The sequence below is a fragment of the Microcaecilia unicolor genome, chromosome 7 (genome assembly GCF_901765095.1).
Source record: "Microcaecilia unicolor chromosome 7, aMicUni1.1, whole genome shotgun sequence".
Lineage (NCBI taxonomy): Eukaryota > Metazoa > Chordata > Amphibia > Gymnophiona > Siphonopidae > Microcaecilia > Microcaecilia unicolor.
Genome location: NC_044037.1, coordinates 54,581,599 through 54,596,348, shown reverse-complemented (window position 1 = coordinate 54,596,348; position 14,750 = coordinate 54,581,599). Strand labels below are relative to the sequence as shown.

Here is a 14,750-nt window from a genome sequence, read left to right as displayed (position 1 = left end):
GACCTAAAGAGATTTAAGAGACCTGGAGAACTCTAAAGATTGTTGTGTCAAGCATTGTGTGGATAAAGTTGGTGTATGGCACTCGATGGTCCCCAGGCAGCGTATGATTTTTCTAAGTTGTATACCAGATTGCAAATTTTGATTTCAACTTGGAAAGGAGTGGCGACCTTGTTGTGACGCTCTGCCGAACTTTGAAAGCTATGAAGTAAGTTATATTATTGAAAGATCACCAAGGACTTCTCTGGTATTAATCTACAGTAATTTGAAGAAGAATCGTATTGAAAAAATGAACTCATTGACATATGAACTACGTGAATGAGCATAATTGCTGCGGGGAGGTGGTGTAGTTTTAAATTGATTATTTGGGAATATTTTGTAATGAAGGTTGTGATTTAAACAGTGTATGAATAGTTGTGAATGGGTCATTATATATTATTTAAGTACTGTATTAGTCATCAGAGATGGAGTAATGAATATGAATGAGATACATTTGTATGCACATTGCTTTTATTTTTTTTTTACATTTGTAGCCTGCACTTTCCCACTCATGGCAGGCTCAATGTGGCAATGGAGGGTTAAGTGACTTGCCTAGAGTCACAAGGAACTGCCTAGGCCTGAAGTGGGAATCAAACTCAGTTCCTCAGTTCCCCAGGACCAAAGTCCACCACCCTAACCACTAGGCCACTCCTCCACTTCACTTGTGTGCAAATCTACCTCACACATATTGCGTTGCAAGTGAATGAGATCGTTGTGCCTCATTCTGCAGGGAGAACTTTTAAATTACCTGGATACACAGATTGCAATTTAATGACGTGCGTTTATGATATTTGCTGTCCCTGTGGTTTCTGGGTCCCAGAAAGCAACAAAGCAAACGATCTGCAAAATCCAACGTGGAAATCAAACCAGCAGATCAGTATAATATCCAAAAAGACTTTATTGAGGATACTGTGTATGAAACAAATGTCCGACACAGGCCGTGTTTCGCCCAACAATAGAGCTGTGTCAGGGGCTAGTCTGTACCTTTCTTAAATAAGATGGGTATCAAATTATATGTCAAAACAAGGATATAAGGAACCTTCTTCATAAAAAACCAGCCTGAGCAGCATAAAATAGAATATCCTGGATGATGCCAGATAGACAATGAATAGCCTGCTAACGATCTTATTTAAGAAAGATACAGACTAGCCCCTGACGCAGCCCTATTGTTGGGCGAAACACGGCCTGTGTCGGGCATTTGCTTCATACACGGTATCCTCAATAAAGTCTTTTTGGATATTATACTGATCTGCTGGTTTGTTTTCCCCTGTGGTTTCTGGTACATAAGGCATACTAGATGTAAAATCAAATATAGGATAGCCCAACACTTAAGCAATTTATATGTGTAATGGCAGGAAGCCCCCCCCCCCCCCCCCCTTGTAACGCACTGGATATTGGCAAGTCATGCAGTTGAAGATTTGAGATTTGTAGTGCTATGTCAACTTACAAGTGGTAGGGGTGGGAATATACCGCTAATGCTATTAAGGAAAGAGCAGCGTTTAATTTTTACTTGGAATATGCTAATACCCCATAGTCTAAACAAGGAAGTGGACTGGTTGAGTGTATGAAGGGTGGGGAGTCACATGTTATTTGAACTGTTGGGTATTCGGAGGCTCCATACGCATATGTTGGCATCTCTTGGAGACCCGATGCTTTGATGGGAGGGCATGGGATGGAGTCTTTGACTGTCTGCCGTCCTTGAATATCTTTAAGGATTGTTTTGTAAGTGTTTTATAAATGTATTATTTTGAGGTAGGAGTGAGACATTGGGATATGCATGTTGCAATTGTTAGTTTATATTTAGGAATCCAACCCCTGATGACGCTAATTATTGTGAAACACGGACCAGGTTGGGTTTGGGAATCGAAAATTGGATGTTTTCAAGTTCTGCTTTACAAGTTCTGCAGTCTTATTGTGTAACAAAGCTTGACCTTTATTATATTTATGTATCTGGATCGATGCCTGCTCCTTGTGAATCAAGACAAACTCGCTGTACTTTTATTGACTCAAGATTTGGAAGAAATCATCATTTAGCATTGAGATAAGTACATCCTTTTTTAGTATTTAGTAGTTTATATATTATTGTCAGGTTTAGGCAGTGTGCATTACATCTGATATATATGTTTGAATTGTTTCATGCTCTTTGTGATTTTGCACAATAGGATGTAATTTAATTTAGAATATGCATATGTTAGAATGCTGAGATACTGAATTTTCACTAGTATTTTTGATTGGAAAATAAAGTTTTTTGAATGTTATCATAGTTGTTCGGATATTATAAATTGGAGCTTGTTATCAGCTATATTGAAATTTATTTACCCATTGTATCTATGTACTGTTAACACATATTTATGAGGGATATCATGGAAATCCAACTAGATTGCAGTCCTCGGCAACTAGAGGTTGCCTACCCTAGTAACAAGAGCTGTGCAAAAGAGAAATCATTGCATGAAACTTGTTAGCTACATCAGGGCTTTTTTTGAGGGGGTACTTGGGGGTACTGAGTGCCGGCACCTTTTCCACTGTCTGCTAAAATTGACCCATGGTTCTCATATTTTAATGAAAGAGCTCAGGTTCTACATACAAATTCTGCCTTGTCATAGATTCTGTGTCTGGTTGCAGGGGGCCTGGCTATTGTGGGGTGAGTCCCTCAATGATCATTCCATCCCTGAAGGGTGGCTTGGCATTTGAGTACCAGCACCTTTTTTGCTAGACAAAATGCACAGGCTACAGTGCTTTCTTCCGTCATCCCCCTAATTCTATTACAGGGCGCGTGCATTTACACTCCATTTGTATACATGGGTAAGTGTACACTTTCGTGCATTAGTGGCAGCAGATTCACTGAGCACTATTCTGTAAGGGCACACATAAGTGGCATAGGACTAAATTCAATAAGTGGCGCCCAAATTTGCCCGCCAAGAAAAATGTACGCTGAGCGCTATTCTATAAACAGTGCTCCGAGTTAGGTGCCATTTATAGAATAGCACATAACACCGGGATCTGTGTCCAACTTTTAGGCACGAGGATTTACACCAGCTGAACCCTGGTGTAAATCCCCATGCCTTAATTAGGCGCAGATCCCCCGAATTCCCTAATAGCCTATGGCCATACCCTCTTTTCAGTTGCACACTAAAGGAATAACGTGCACATCTTTATAAAATAGTGCTTAGCAAGATGCAAGTGAAAATCCAAATTACTGTCAATTAACACCAATAACTAATTGTTAGTGCCCAATTATTGGCGCTAATAGGCTCATTAGTTAATTACATTGCACGCCCAAATTTGCACATGCAATTTTAAGCACCATTTATTGACTTCCCCTGATAGTGTGCAAATAGAAGATGGTGTCATAGGGGCATGGGCAGAGCTGCCACATATGTACACTACTTACCAGACTATATTCAGCCAGCGGCAGTCAGCATTTTTATGCCCGCCACCAGCTGTATCCCACATATTCATTGCCAGGCACCAGGTTATATGTTGCCAAATAAAACGTACGCAGTTAAGTGAATATTTAGTCCTTAACCACTTAATATAGGACTGCTTTTTATGTGGCCCAATTTAAGTAGTTATGTTATGCACCTAAGGGCTGAATATAGGCACTTAACCGCATAAGGCCCAAGTCCTGAAAAAACTCCAAACTACCCAAAACACAGCAGCCAGACTTATTTTTGGTAAGACGCGGTATGAGAGCGCAACACCTCTCCGTTTAAAACTACATTGGCTTCTTATTATGGAACAAATAAACTTCAAAGTCCACACGATGATTCACAAAATTATCTACGAAGAATCCCCAACCTACATGTACAATTTGATTGACCTTCCTACCAGGAATTGCTCTAGATCTTCTCGAACTTATCTAAACTTACACCTTCCCAGTTGTAAAGGAATCAGATACAAAACATACTATGCATCCAATTTCTCCATTATAGGCAGCAAGCTCTGGAATACTCTACCAAGATCGATTCGTATAGTCAATAACCATCTACCCTTCCAGAAGCTACTTAAAACTCACCTTTTCAAACAAGCCTACACATAAGACTTGACAAATTAAAAATCCATTTGCGATACCTGGATCTGACTACTTGACAAAACTTAAATATGCTTTATCCTATTGAATTCCATTTTGTACTATCCTGTAAATTTTGTTTTATTGTAAGCCACATTGAGCCTGCTAACAAGTGGGAAAGCGCGGGTTATAAATGTTACAATACAATAAGTGCCAACTTTGCCTATGGAACGCCTACAAGTTAACCTGTTTCAGCTCGAGTGCTAACTGCGAATTTTCAGCAGCACTAACCTCCTAAATCTATAAAAGTCACTAAAAAATTGCACATGTAAATTTGGGTGCGAACCCAATTTGCGCATGTAAGTTAATTGAATAGTGAACTAATTAGTGCCGATTGGCTGTAGATTTAATTGACATTTACATGCATAAATGTTAGGTGCGGAATCTCCACCTAACTTTTATATGTGAGTTGAAAAAGGAGGGGTGGAAATGGAAGGGTCATGGGCAGAATGGGGGCATTCCTAACATTTACATGCTTTCTGATAGAATGAGGGGGGATATGCGCCTAATTTAAGCGCATACATTTGCACCACATTTCAGTTGGGGCAAATGGCCACACCTAAAGTTAGGCACAATTCTCAGGCTTAAGTGCTATTTTTTAAACCACACCTAACTTTACGCACGACTTATAGAATAGCATTTTTTTCTGCGGTGATTTTTTGAAAGCCGTATATAGAATTCACCACTAATGGTTAAGTGCTGCGAATATTTTATGGTTAGCCATGGATAGGCAATTTAAACGGCCAGGATCCTCTCTGGGCCATTTAAATTGCTTTGAATACTGGGCAATTAGAGAATACTGTAAGGGGCCCTTTTACTAAGCAGCAAAAGCATCTACTCATGCCAAAATGGAGTTACAGCCCGGCTACCATTTGGCTCTTGCTATATTTTCATTTTTGGTGCACGTCTGATATGTGCGTCCCAAAAAATAATTTTTATTTTCAGATGCGTGTATTGGACACGCGCCAAGTGGAATTTGATGCGCGTAGGTCATTACTGCCCGGCTACCGCGTGAGACTTTACCGCTAGGTCAGTGGTTGGTAGTAAGGTCTCAGACCCAAAATGGACGCGCAGCAATTTTCATTTTTGCTGCACGTTCATTTTCGGAAAAAAAAAATTTTAAGGCATTTTTTTACAGGAGTGCTGAAAATGGATTTGCCCGTGCCCAAACCCCATGCCTACACTACCACAGGCCATTTTTCAGCACACCTTAGTAAAAGGACTCCTAAGTGAGGTGCACCCTTACTGATTTAGCCACCAACAGTTACACCAAGTCTATGGTTTGTATAACTACAAGCACAAAAAGGCTAATGCACTGGTGCCGGGTTACTCTAGAATTCTATAATAGAATCTGGGCTCTCAAATGCTGTTATAGAATAAGTCAGATCTCACCACGCAGCTTCAGGTGCGTAAATGGAGTCGCCCATTTTTAGAATCGCCCTCATATGACGAGGAGTACTGATACTTCATTACAGGGCAAGGAATTTATTACAGACTAAAGCTTAGGAAATGTTCACAAAGAATAAAAACAGGCTTCAGAAACAAACAGCCCTAAGACTACAGAAAAGGGCACTATTGATTACAATAGGAACCAACCTGCTGTTGCATCATAGGAAGGATGTGGATGTGGTCCGGTAGCAATTGGCATAGGAAACAAGTAGCCATGAATACAGTGTTTGGGATGAGCTTGATTAGCTGTAAAGACATTTAACATGCAAAATATTAAGGGTGTGCAGGCCAAACATTTTCATTTTTGTTTAGTTTTACATGTCATTTATGGGAATCTTCTTTTTGTTTTGCTTATTTTTTGCATTTTGTTTCCGGAAATGTCATAAATAGTGCACATTTGTGGGGTAAAAATGTCCTGAAATGACATTTCCCATGTCATTTCAAACAAATGCACATCCCTACTGAAAATTACTCCTTTCTAACCCAGGATTGTTAGGGACATGGTATTATCAATAATTTTTTTTTTTTGCTTACACAACTAATAAAAGTCCAAGTTTTAAAAAAATTCATAGCAGTTGAATGATCTAGTTTCTCTTTCCTGTTTTCTCTAGCATTATGTGATGGTCAGTATAACCTTGCAGCACCATTCTAGACAGGTCATAGAAGTAGGAATTGAGACGTACAGATCAGTGCCACTGTTCTGTCTAAGCTGAGTGGGAGTCCTCCATCTATATTTCTGCCAGCAGGGGGGTGCTGTTTCGTTATCGAATTTTTAACAATGAGGGGCAGGTAAGCTCTGCAGGACTCCAAGGAACCTGCATGTCCTACATTAGCATGTATGAAGCCCATTTCCTAGTGCCCTTTAGTAGACAAATTAAATATGTTCCATCTTTGCTTATACCCTTCACTATCAATTAAAATGTTCTAGTATGTATTGTGTTGATATTGTAAGTAGTATACTGTGCCATACTTGTTATTTGAATATTTTTACTACTGTAATTGCCTATTGCTCATGTCTGATTCTTACTGTATACCGCCTTGAGCGAATTCCTTCAAAAAGGCAGTAAATAAATCCTAATAAATAAATATTTTCGCTTTGGTAGCCCCTTTGCTCCTGGTAAATATGTGTAAATTAGAGTGTAGAATGGATCATTAGCACTCACTGAACCAGAAGTTCCATATGGTTTCCTGGTAGTCATCTCCAAAGAACCTACATCTCCAAAAGAAGCCTTCATGGTGAAAAGTAAGGACAGCTTTTTCAGACACTTTCACAAACTCAGTCTACAATGTAAGAAAAAAAATAGATAGATAGATAGATAGATAGATAGATAGATAGATAGATAGATAGATAGATAGATAGATAGATAGATAGATAGATAGATAGATATTAACACAATCAGTTACGAGTCTGCAAATACATATAGGCTTTATCTACCACTGCTTTGACAACTTCTCCATGTCTAAAATATTAATGAATGTTGTCAAAGTTAAAGCAATAACATAAAGGTAAATGCCATAGATATTAAGGGACCATTTTACTAAGCTGTGTTAGGGGCTAACATGTGACAAATGCAGCTGCAAATGGAGTACTGCACACGCTAACCACATGCTAAAAAAAAATTCTAATTTTTTGAGGGTGTGTGTTATGGATGGAGACTGGGGGTTCCTGCACTAACCGGTTAGTGCATCTCATTACTGCACACTACCTGGTTAGTGTACGGGTACTGTATGAGCCTCTACCACCTACAAAATGAGTGGCAATAATTTTTTAAAATGGCATTGGGCTAATAGCAACATTAGCATATGTTGAAAATAAGAAAAACAAGGGATCAGAAGAGAAAAGTAATCACAAGAAAATACCCAAGGATAAGATAAGAAAGATTCTAAGGGATATTTATCATTTGTTTGTTTTTTGCTGTGAGCGCTCTAATTTATGGAATTTTTTGTTTGTTTGTTTTTTGTTTTGCATTTTTGTGTTTGCCAATGATGGTGGTTTTTTCTAAGGGTTTAGTCCCCTTGTAGACTGGTTTTCCACTGAGTTCTTTTTTTCTCCATATATTATAGGAGATATTCGTTCACTTTACACTACAGATTGGCCATTAATGAAAAAAAAAATAGAAAATAGGCTAGTTTAAGGCTGCAGTACTAATGGTCTTAGCACATGGGAATGACCCACGTAAGTGCACTCTAAGACCACATTTGGCTGCAGCTTAGAAAAAGTACCTTTAAATGTCCAGAGTGCTATAAAGGATCACATAAGGGATTGTTTGCTTCCTGAAGCATACAATCAAAACAAGACACACAGACATGAGACTTCAGGAAAATTATTGATTGTAGATAACGGACCCGATATTTAAGCTGCGACAGGGAGCTGGGCTGACTCCCATGGTTGGAGTTGAGCCCAGGTATTCAATGCCGGGTCATTTCTAGTGACCAACATTAAATATCTTGGTGTTTTTTTGGCCAGTTTTCAACTTAACTGGCCAAGCCAATATTCAGCACTGCCCGGTTAAATTGAAACCAGCCAAAGATAGGACTGCTATTTCAGCGGCTGAATTTGGCCACCAAACTTGACCGACAATGCGCTGAATATTAGCAGATAGCGGTTATATCGTGCAATATAACTGGTTATCCGCTAAGTGCTAACCGGCAATATTAAGCGGAAGATAACCGGTGATCTCCCACTGAATATTGCTGGATAACTGGTTAAATGCCAGGCACCATTCCTGGCTGGTTTAATGGTTTTCAATATTAGGTGGAATAAGGTTAATATCAATGACACAATGACCAGGGGTTAAGAGTTAAAAGCAGCATCGAAAGGGTGGGTGTTTACGTGGGATTTGAATATGGCCATAGAAAGAAAATGATATACTAACTCAGGAAAGCTATTCTAGAAATAAAGTACAAGAAGATGGAAGCTGTTAATGGAGAAGGATCCACAGATAGAGCAGCTTGCCCGATCAATGGAGTTTGTGATGAGTGTAGGTGGAAATAAGAGAAGAGAGATCATGTGCAGTTGCAGAATGAATACACTTACAAAGGTGAGTAGGAGAGGCTTGAACTGCATGTGGAAGTGAACTGGGAACAAATGTAATGGCACTGAATGAAGGTAACTTGTGCAGCCGAATTTTGAACATAGTGTGGATGAATGGTTCACTGAGAGACCTTTGAGGAGCAGAGTGCAGTAGTGCAAGGAGAAGGTGATGAGAGATCGAATTAATGTCTTCAGAAAATATCCTAATAAATTAAAATAATAAAGTTAAACCAATCTGCTCATGGCTACATAAGCTCTCCCATTCCCTTTATCCCATCTATTATTAATCTTTCTAATTAATGGTGCATAAGGCATATGCTTAATTATATATAATACAAACCACATTTTCAATCCCTGGTTACACATGCCATAGCACAACAGGACAATGAAAACAATAACACAAACGAATTAAATCACCAATGAACTGTAGCCTCAGTTACTCATAATCTTCTTTAGATTAAAACAAGTCTCAAATTGCATGGCAATTTAAGAAGAGCACACTTTATGGGTGCCATATAAACAGGGGCAGTGTGTAGCGACCAGACAATTCTAGACTTGTTTTTTTTGCTTTTTTTAAATCTGTTTTCATTTCCTTGGTCTAAATTTATTTTGTTTTGTGTTGTTTTTTTGCCTTTATTCTACATCTTTTCACACCCCTCCCAGCCTCTCTATACTCTCACCTTCCCCCCTCCAAGGCTGAGCCCCTCACCCTATCTCATCTTCATCACCCTACCTGATCTGCCCCCTATCACCCAGCTTACCCCCATCCTGTTCTCAGCTCCCCTAGCTCCTTCCTCTTCTACTGTCACTAATTAGTTCTGCAGATAGAGAAAGATGAAGAAAGCATACAGGGGTCCTTTAACTAAGCTGCGGTAAAAAAGGGCCTGCACTGGCATCAGCACGTGTTTTTGGCACGCACTGAGGCCCCCTTTACCGCAGCAGGTTAAAGGCTGTCTTTATTTTTTAAGAAATGGCCGTGCGACAAGTGAACCATTTGCCATGTGGCCATTTTGGGGAGAGCCCTTACAGCCACCCATTGAGGTGGCGATAAGGGCTCCCCAGTGGCATAGCAAGGGGGGCTGCCACCTGGGGCGGTTCGCCGTTGCACCCCCCCCCCCCCCGGGTGCAGAACAATGACATCCCCCCCCCCGACCCAGTGCCTACCCTCCTCAACTCCGTCCAACCAGCTCCCGCACCCTACCTTTAAAGAAATCTCAGAAGCCGTGGTGAGGTGAGGCGCAGCGCCTCGCGCCTGCATGTAAAAGAAGTGTGGATCATCTCATCGGGCCTTCCCTCACTCTGTCTGTCCTGCCTTTGCGGAAATAGGAAGTTGCGTCAGCGGAGGGCGGGACAGAGTGAGGGAAGGCCCGATGAGATGATCCACACTTCTTTTACGTGCAGGCGCGAGGCGCTGCGCCTTGCCTCGCCACGGCTTCCAAGATTTCTTTAAAGGTAGGGTGCAGGAGCTGGTTGGACGGAGCTGAGGGTAGGCACTGGGTCTGGGGGTGTTGATGCGCCGAGGTGGGGGGTGTCATCGTGCTGCACCCGGGGGGAGCTGGCAGGAAGCACCCCCCTTGAGCTGACACCCGGGGCGGACCGCCCCCCCCCCCCCTTGCTACGCCACTGGGGCTCCCACACTAACCTAGCTGTAACTGGGCCAGCACATGGCACTGCCCAATTACTGCTGGCTAAACACCGGCGCTACAAAAATAAAAAAAGTTTGTAGCCCCGGAAGTGGCTTATGCTGGGGGTAGAATCTACCTCCAGTCTACTGTGGTAGCCCGACAGTAGTTCCAGATTAGCGAGTGGTAAGCCCAAGTTGGGCTTACCGCTGCTTTGGACCCCCACATGTTCCAGCTATGCATCTTGGAACCTGTCTAAAGCTTTGAACCACATGAAACAGCACACTATGACACTGTTCAAAGCAAGAGTTGGGTCCCAGGAAGCAGAGGAGAAGAATCATAGACACCCAATATAAGAGGATCAGAAAGGCTCAGCCTCCTCAGGTGAGACACTAGTTGCCTATGAAGTGAATGCAGCCTAGGCACCTCAGAAAATCAACATCAAGGAATGGTTTACTAAATAAGAGAACAAGGGCAAGAGATAGGAAATAGGCAAGAAAAAAGATAATAATAGGACCCCATTATGCATTCACTTGCCAACTCAAGTTGCAACAGTGACAGAGGGGTATTGCAGGTTGACTCAAAAGGTTGCTTCTAATAGTGACCTTTCATCCCTTATGCCCACCTTCATTTTTTTTATCCTCACCACTTATGTTTTCATTTTGTGTGCTTTCACCAGTATAATCCCTGTCTGTGATGTCTGATGTCACAAACAGATGGATGGAGATACGGCAACCAGAACTGAATGCAATACTCAAGGTGAGGTTGCACCATGGAGTGATACAGAGGCATTATAATATTACTAGTAAAAAGGCCCGTTTCTGACACAAATGAAATGGGCGCTAGCAAGGTTTTCCTCGGAGTGTGTATGTTTGAGAGAGTGTGTGCAAGAGTGACTGTGAGAGAGAGAGAGAGTGAATGTGCGAGTGTGTATGTGTGACAGAGAGAGAGTGAGACTGGGTGCGAGTGTGTCTGTGAGAGAGAGAGTGTATGTGTGAGAATGAGAGTGTGTGCCATGGGCACCCCTTCCCTCCCTCCCTTCCTCCCAGTTCCAGGGTCATCCCCCTCCCTCCCTCCGAGTTCCAGGGTCATCCCCCCTCCCTTCATCCCTCCCTCCGAGTTCCAGGGTCGTCCCCTCCCTCCGAGTTCCAGGGTCGCCCATCCCCTCCCTACCTCCCTCCGAGTTCCAGGGTCGTCTGTCCCCTCCCTCCCTCTGAGCTCCAGGGTCGTCCCCTACCTCCCTCCCTCCCTCCGAGTTCCAGGGTCATCCCCCCTCCCTCCCTCCCTCCGAGTTCCAGGGTTGTCCTCCCCCTCCCTCCGAGCTCCAGGATCATCCCCTCCCTCCGAGTTCCAGGGTCATTCCCTCCCTCCCTCCGAGTTCCAGGGTCATCCCCCCTCCCTCCGAGTTCCATGATCTTCCCCCCTCCCTCCGAGTTCCAGGGTCATCCCCTCTCCCTCTGAGTTCCAGGGTTGTCCCCTCCCTCCGAGTTCCAGGGGACTGAGTTTCAGGTTCCCCCCTCCCTCCCTCCCTCTGAGTTTCAGGGTCCCCCCTCCCTCTGTCTGAGTTTCAGGGTCCCCCTCCCTCTGTCCGAGTTTCAGGATCCCCCCCGCGGAATGCAACGTCACACACATGAGGGTGTTGTCGTCCCTCCCTTCCTCCCTCCCTCCCTTCCAGTTCCAGGCTCCCTACCTCCAAATTTTAAAAGTCATCTTCACTTACAAAGTCAAGTTTACGGCGGCCGGCAGCAGCGGTAACAGGCATGCAGGCTCGACCCTTCTCTCTCTCTCAGCTCTGGTCCCGCCCCAGATTGTAAGCTCTTTGAGCAGGGACTGTCTTTTTTGTGTATGGTGTACAGCACTGCGTATGCCTTGTAGCACTATAGAAATGATAAATAGTAGTAGTAGTAGTAGGATCGGTCCTGGGGCCGGCTCTTTTTAACGTCTTTGTGAGCGATATTGCGGAAGGGCTGTCTGGTAAGGTTTGTCTCTTTGCGGATGATACTAAACTCTGCAACAGGGTGGACACCCTGGAGGGTGTGAATGACATGAGGAAGGACCTAGCGAATCTAGAGGAATGGACGAATATTTGGCAACTAAGGTTTAATCCCAAAAAATGCAGGGTCATGCACTTGGGTCGCAAAAATCCAAGGGAACGGTACAGTATAGGGGATGTAGTGCTTCAGTGTGCGAAGGAAGAGTGGGACTTAGGGGTGATTGTGTCTGACGACCTTAAAGCTTTCAAACAGATAGAAAAAGCGACGGCCAAAGCCAGAAGGATGGTTGGGTGCATAAAGAGAGGTATGACCAGCAGGAAAAAGGAGGTGATAGTACTGTTGTATAAGTCTCTGGTGAGGCCTCATTTGGAGTATTGCGTGCAGTTCTGGAGACCACACCTGTGGAAAGATATAAACAGGATGGAGTCGGTCCAGAGGGCGGCTACCAAATTAGTAAGCGGTCTTGAATACAAGTAAGTTCAGCTGCGCTATCAGCAGTTGTGAAAGGTAGCATGTGGTACTGAAGATGCAGTGTCACAGCCTTCCATCCATCCTTCTCAAGCCCAACTCCGACCCACTTCCACATTAGACAGCTACAGTAATGAGGCATTTTTACTGCTCACTGCAGTTCTTAACGCAGTAGACAGTAATGTGGGCTTGCATTAGCTGCTTAACACACCTTAGTAAAAGGGCCCCAAACACAAGCATTTCCACTTATAGATAATAATTAAAAAGCACAAATATATTTAGCATTCTCATAATGTGAATCCTTCCTTTTCCTTTGGTTTAAATAGTGATTCACAGAAACTAGTTTTTCTCCTTTAAGCCTGCACCGCATTTCACTTGATTCCCTAAGGCTTTTTTCTCCTACTGTGTATCTAAAGGAAAACTACTACTACTACTATTAAACATTTCTATAGCGCTACTAGACTTTCGCAGCGCTGTACAAATGAACATGAAAAGACAGTCCCTGCTCAACAGAGCTTACAATCTAAATTAGACAGACGAACAGACAGCTAGGGGTGGGGAAATTGCAGTGGTAGGGGTGATAAGTGAGGGTGTTGAGAAAACCTTGATGAATCAGGCCTATTACCTCCTTGAAATGGTACAGACAACCCTGAGGGCTGCATTGACTATACACATACTTCAAATGTTCCAAAATCAGGCAATTCCCAGTAATATAATACCAGAATTACCACTCTAAAGCTTCTAATTGCACTTTTACAAGACATTCAAGACTTGCGTTTGTTTCCAGTACAGACATTTTGTTGGTTTAAACAGATTTCAGTTTTTACCTCATTCAGTTGCACAGATCCATGTTCAAATTCCAAGTATCCACAGTTCTCAATTGCCAACAGCCAATAGTCAGTCGCAAAAGCGATGAGGAATAGGAGCACGCCAAGGCCCCCGACAAGCCCTGCAATAAATGCAGCTATTCCAACCTTCATTTTAGCACTAAGTTGTTTGGTACACTCAGTAAACAGGGAAGTGCAAAAGTACAGTCTAACCCCAGGCTGTGAGGATGGGTATAAAGAGACAGGGGCTATTTTGGGATATGGATTAGCATTTTTTTTTCTGACTGGTGTGAGTTTCACAGTGGAGTGGAAGAACTATTAAAAGCAGATGGTCTTACTCACCCCAACACTTGTGACACATGTGAAAACTTGCACATAAATATATGATTAGAAAATTCCAAATTAATATGCTATCTGAGCACAATGAGTTAACAATGGAATTTGCAAATGCATCCTGATTGTTTCTTTATTTATTTACACATTTTTGGATATACTACTATTCACTAATTACCGGTTGATATTTAGTGCTATTTATGTGGCCAGGAATGGTTCCTGGCCTGTTAAATAGCACTTAACCGGCTAAGCACTGATATACAGCACGAGATAGCTGGTTATCTCTGCTGAATATTACTGTTTAGTTTAGCAGTCAAATCGGATCACCTAAACAGCAGTCCTATCTTTGGCCACTATAAACTTAACTGGCCAGCAATGAATATTGACTAGGTCGGTTAAGTTTAAACCAGCTGGAAAAAATCTGGTTATTCAATGCAGGTCATCAAAAATGGCCTGGTATTGAATGCCTGGGCTTAGGGCCGACCACAGGCTGAACATCGGCCAGTAAGGCTTCAATGTGGTTAACAATTTTAAAAAATACATAGAATAGAGAGAAAAAGAAATTAGAGGTGGGGCAGGAGAGGGAAGGAGGGATTAGATGCACATGCAACTTAATTGGACAACGATCCAACTGCAGTCAATAATTGGATGCTAACGATCAAGTTAATTGGCAACAATTAGGATTTACATAACCATCTGGCTGTCCACTATTCTATAACAAAGGGTGCCCAAATCCCATAGCACACAACCAAAAGGGGGTAACCATGGGTGGGTCAGGGGCATAGTATGGGGATCTGAGCCAACCTTCCATGCCAGGATTTACACCAGGTTTCAGCTAGTGTAGATCCAGTGTCCAGAGTTGGACGCAGGAAACCACTCTATTCTATAAAGGGTGCACACCCTTCATAGAATAGCGTT

General features: G+C 42.6%; 1 protein-coding gene across 1 annotated transcript in view; it reads right to left on the bottom strand.

Moving 5' to 3' along the window:
- LOC115474236 (transmembrane protein 182-like) overlaps positions 1 to 13,717 on the bottom strand; it is a 36,125-nt gene extending 22,408 nt beyond the window's left edge. The window contains exons 1-3 of the mRNA XM_030209618.1: positions 13,500 to 13,717; positions 6,718 to 6,835; positions 5,702 to 5,800 (exon numbers count right to left, since the gene is read on the bottom strand). Coding sequence (XP_030065478.1) covers positions 5,702 to 5,800; positions 6,718 to 6,835; positions 13,500 to 13,652 — 370 coding nt within the window. The 5' untranslated portion in view covers positions 13,653 to 13,717. The remainder of the gene's footprint in view (positions 1 to 5,701; positions 5,801 to 6,717; positions 6,836 to 13,499) is intronic.
- Positions 13,718 to 14,750: the final 1,033 nt, after the last annotated feature.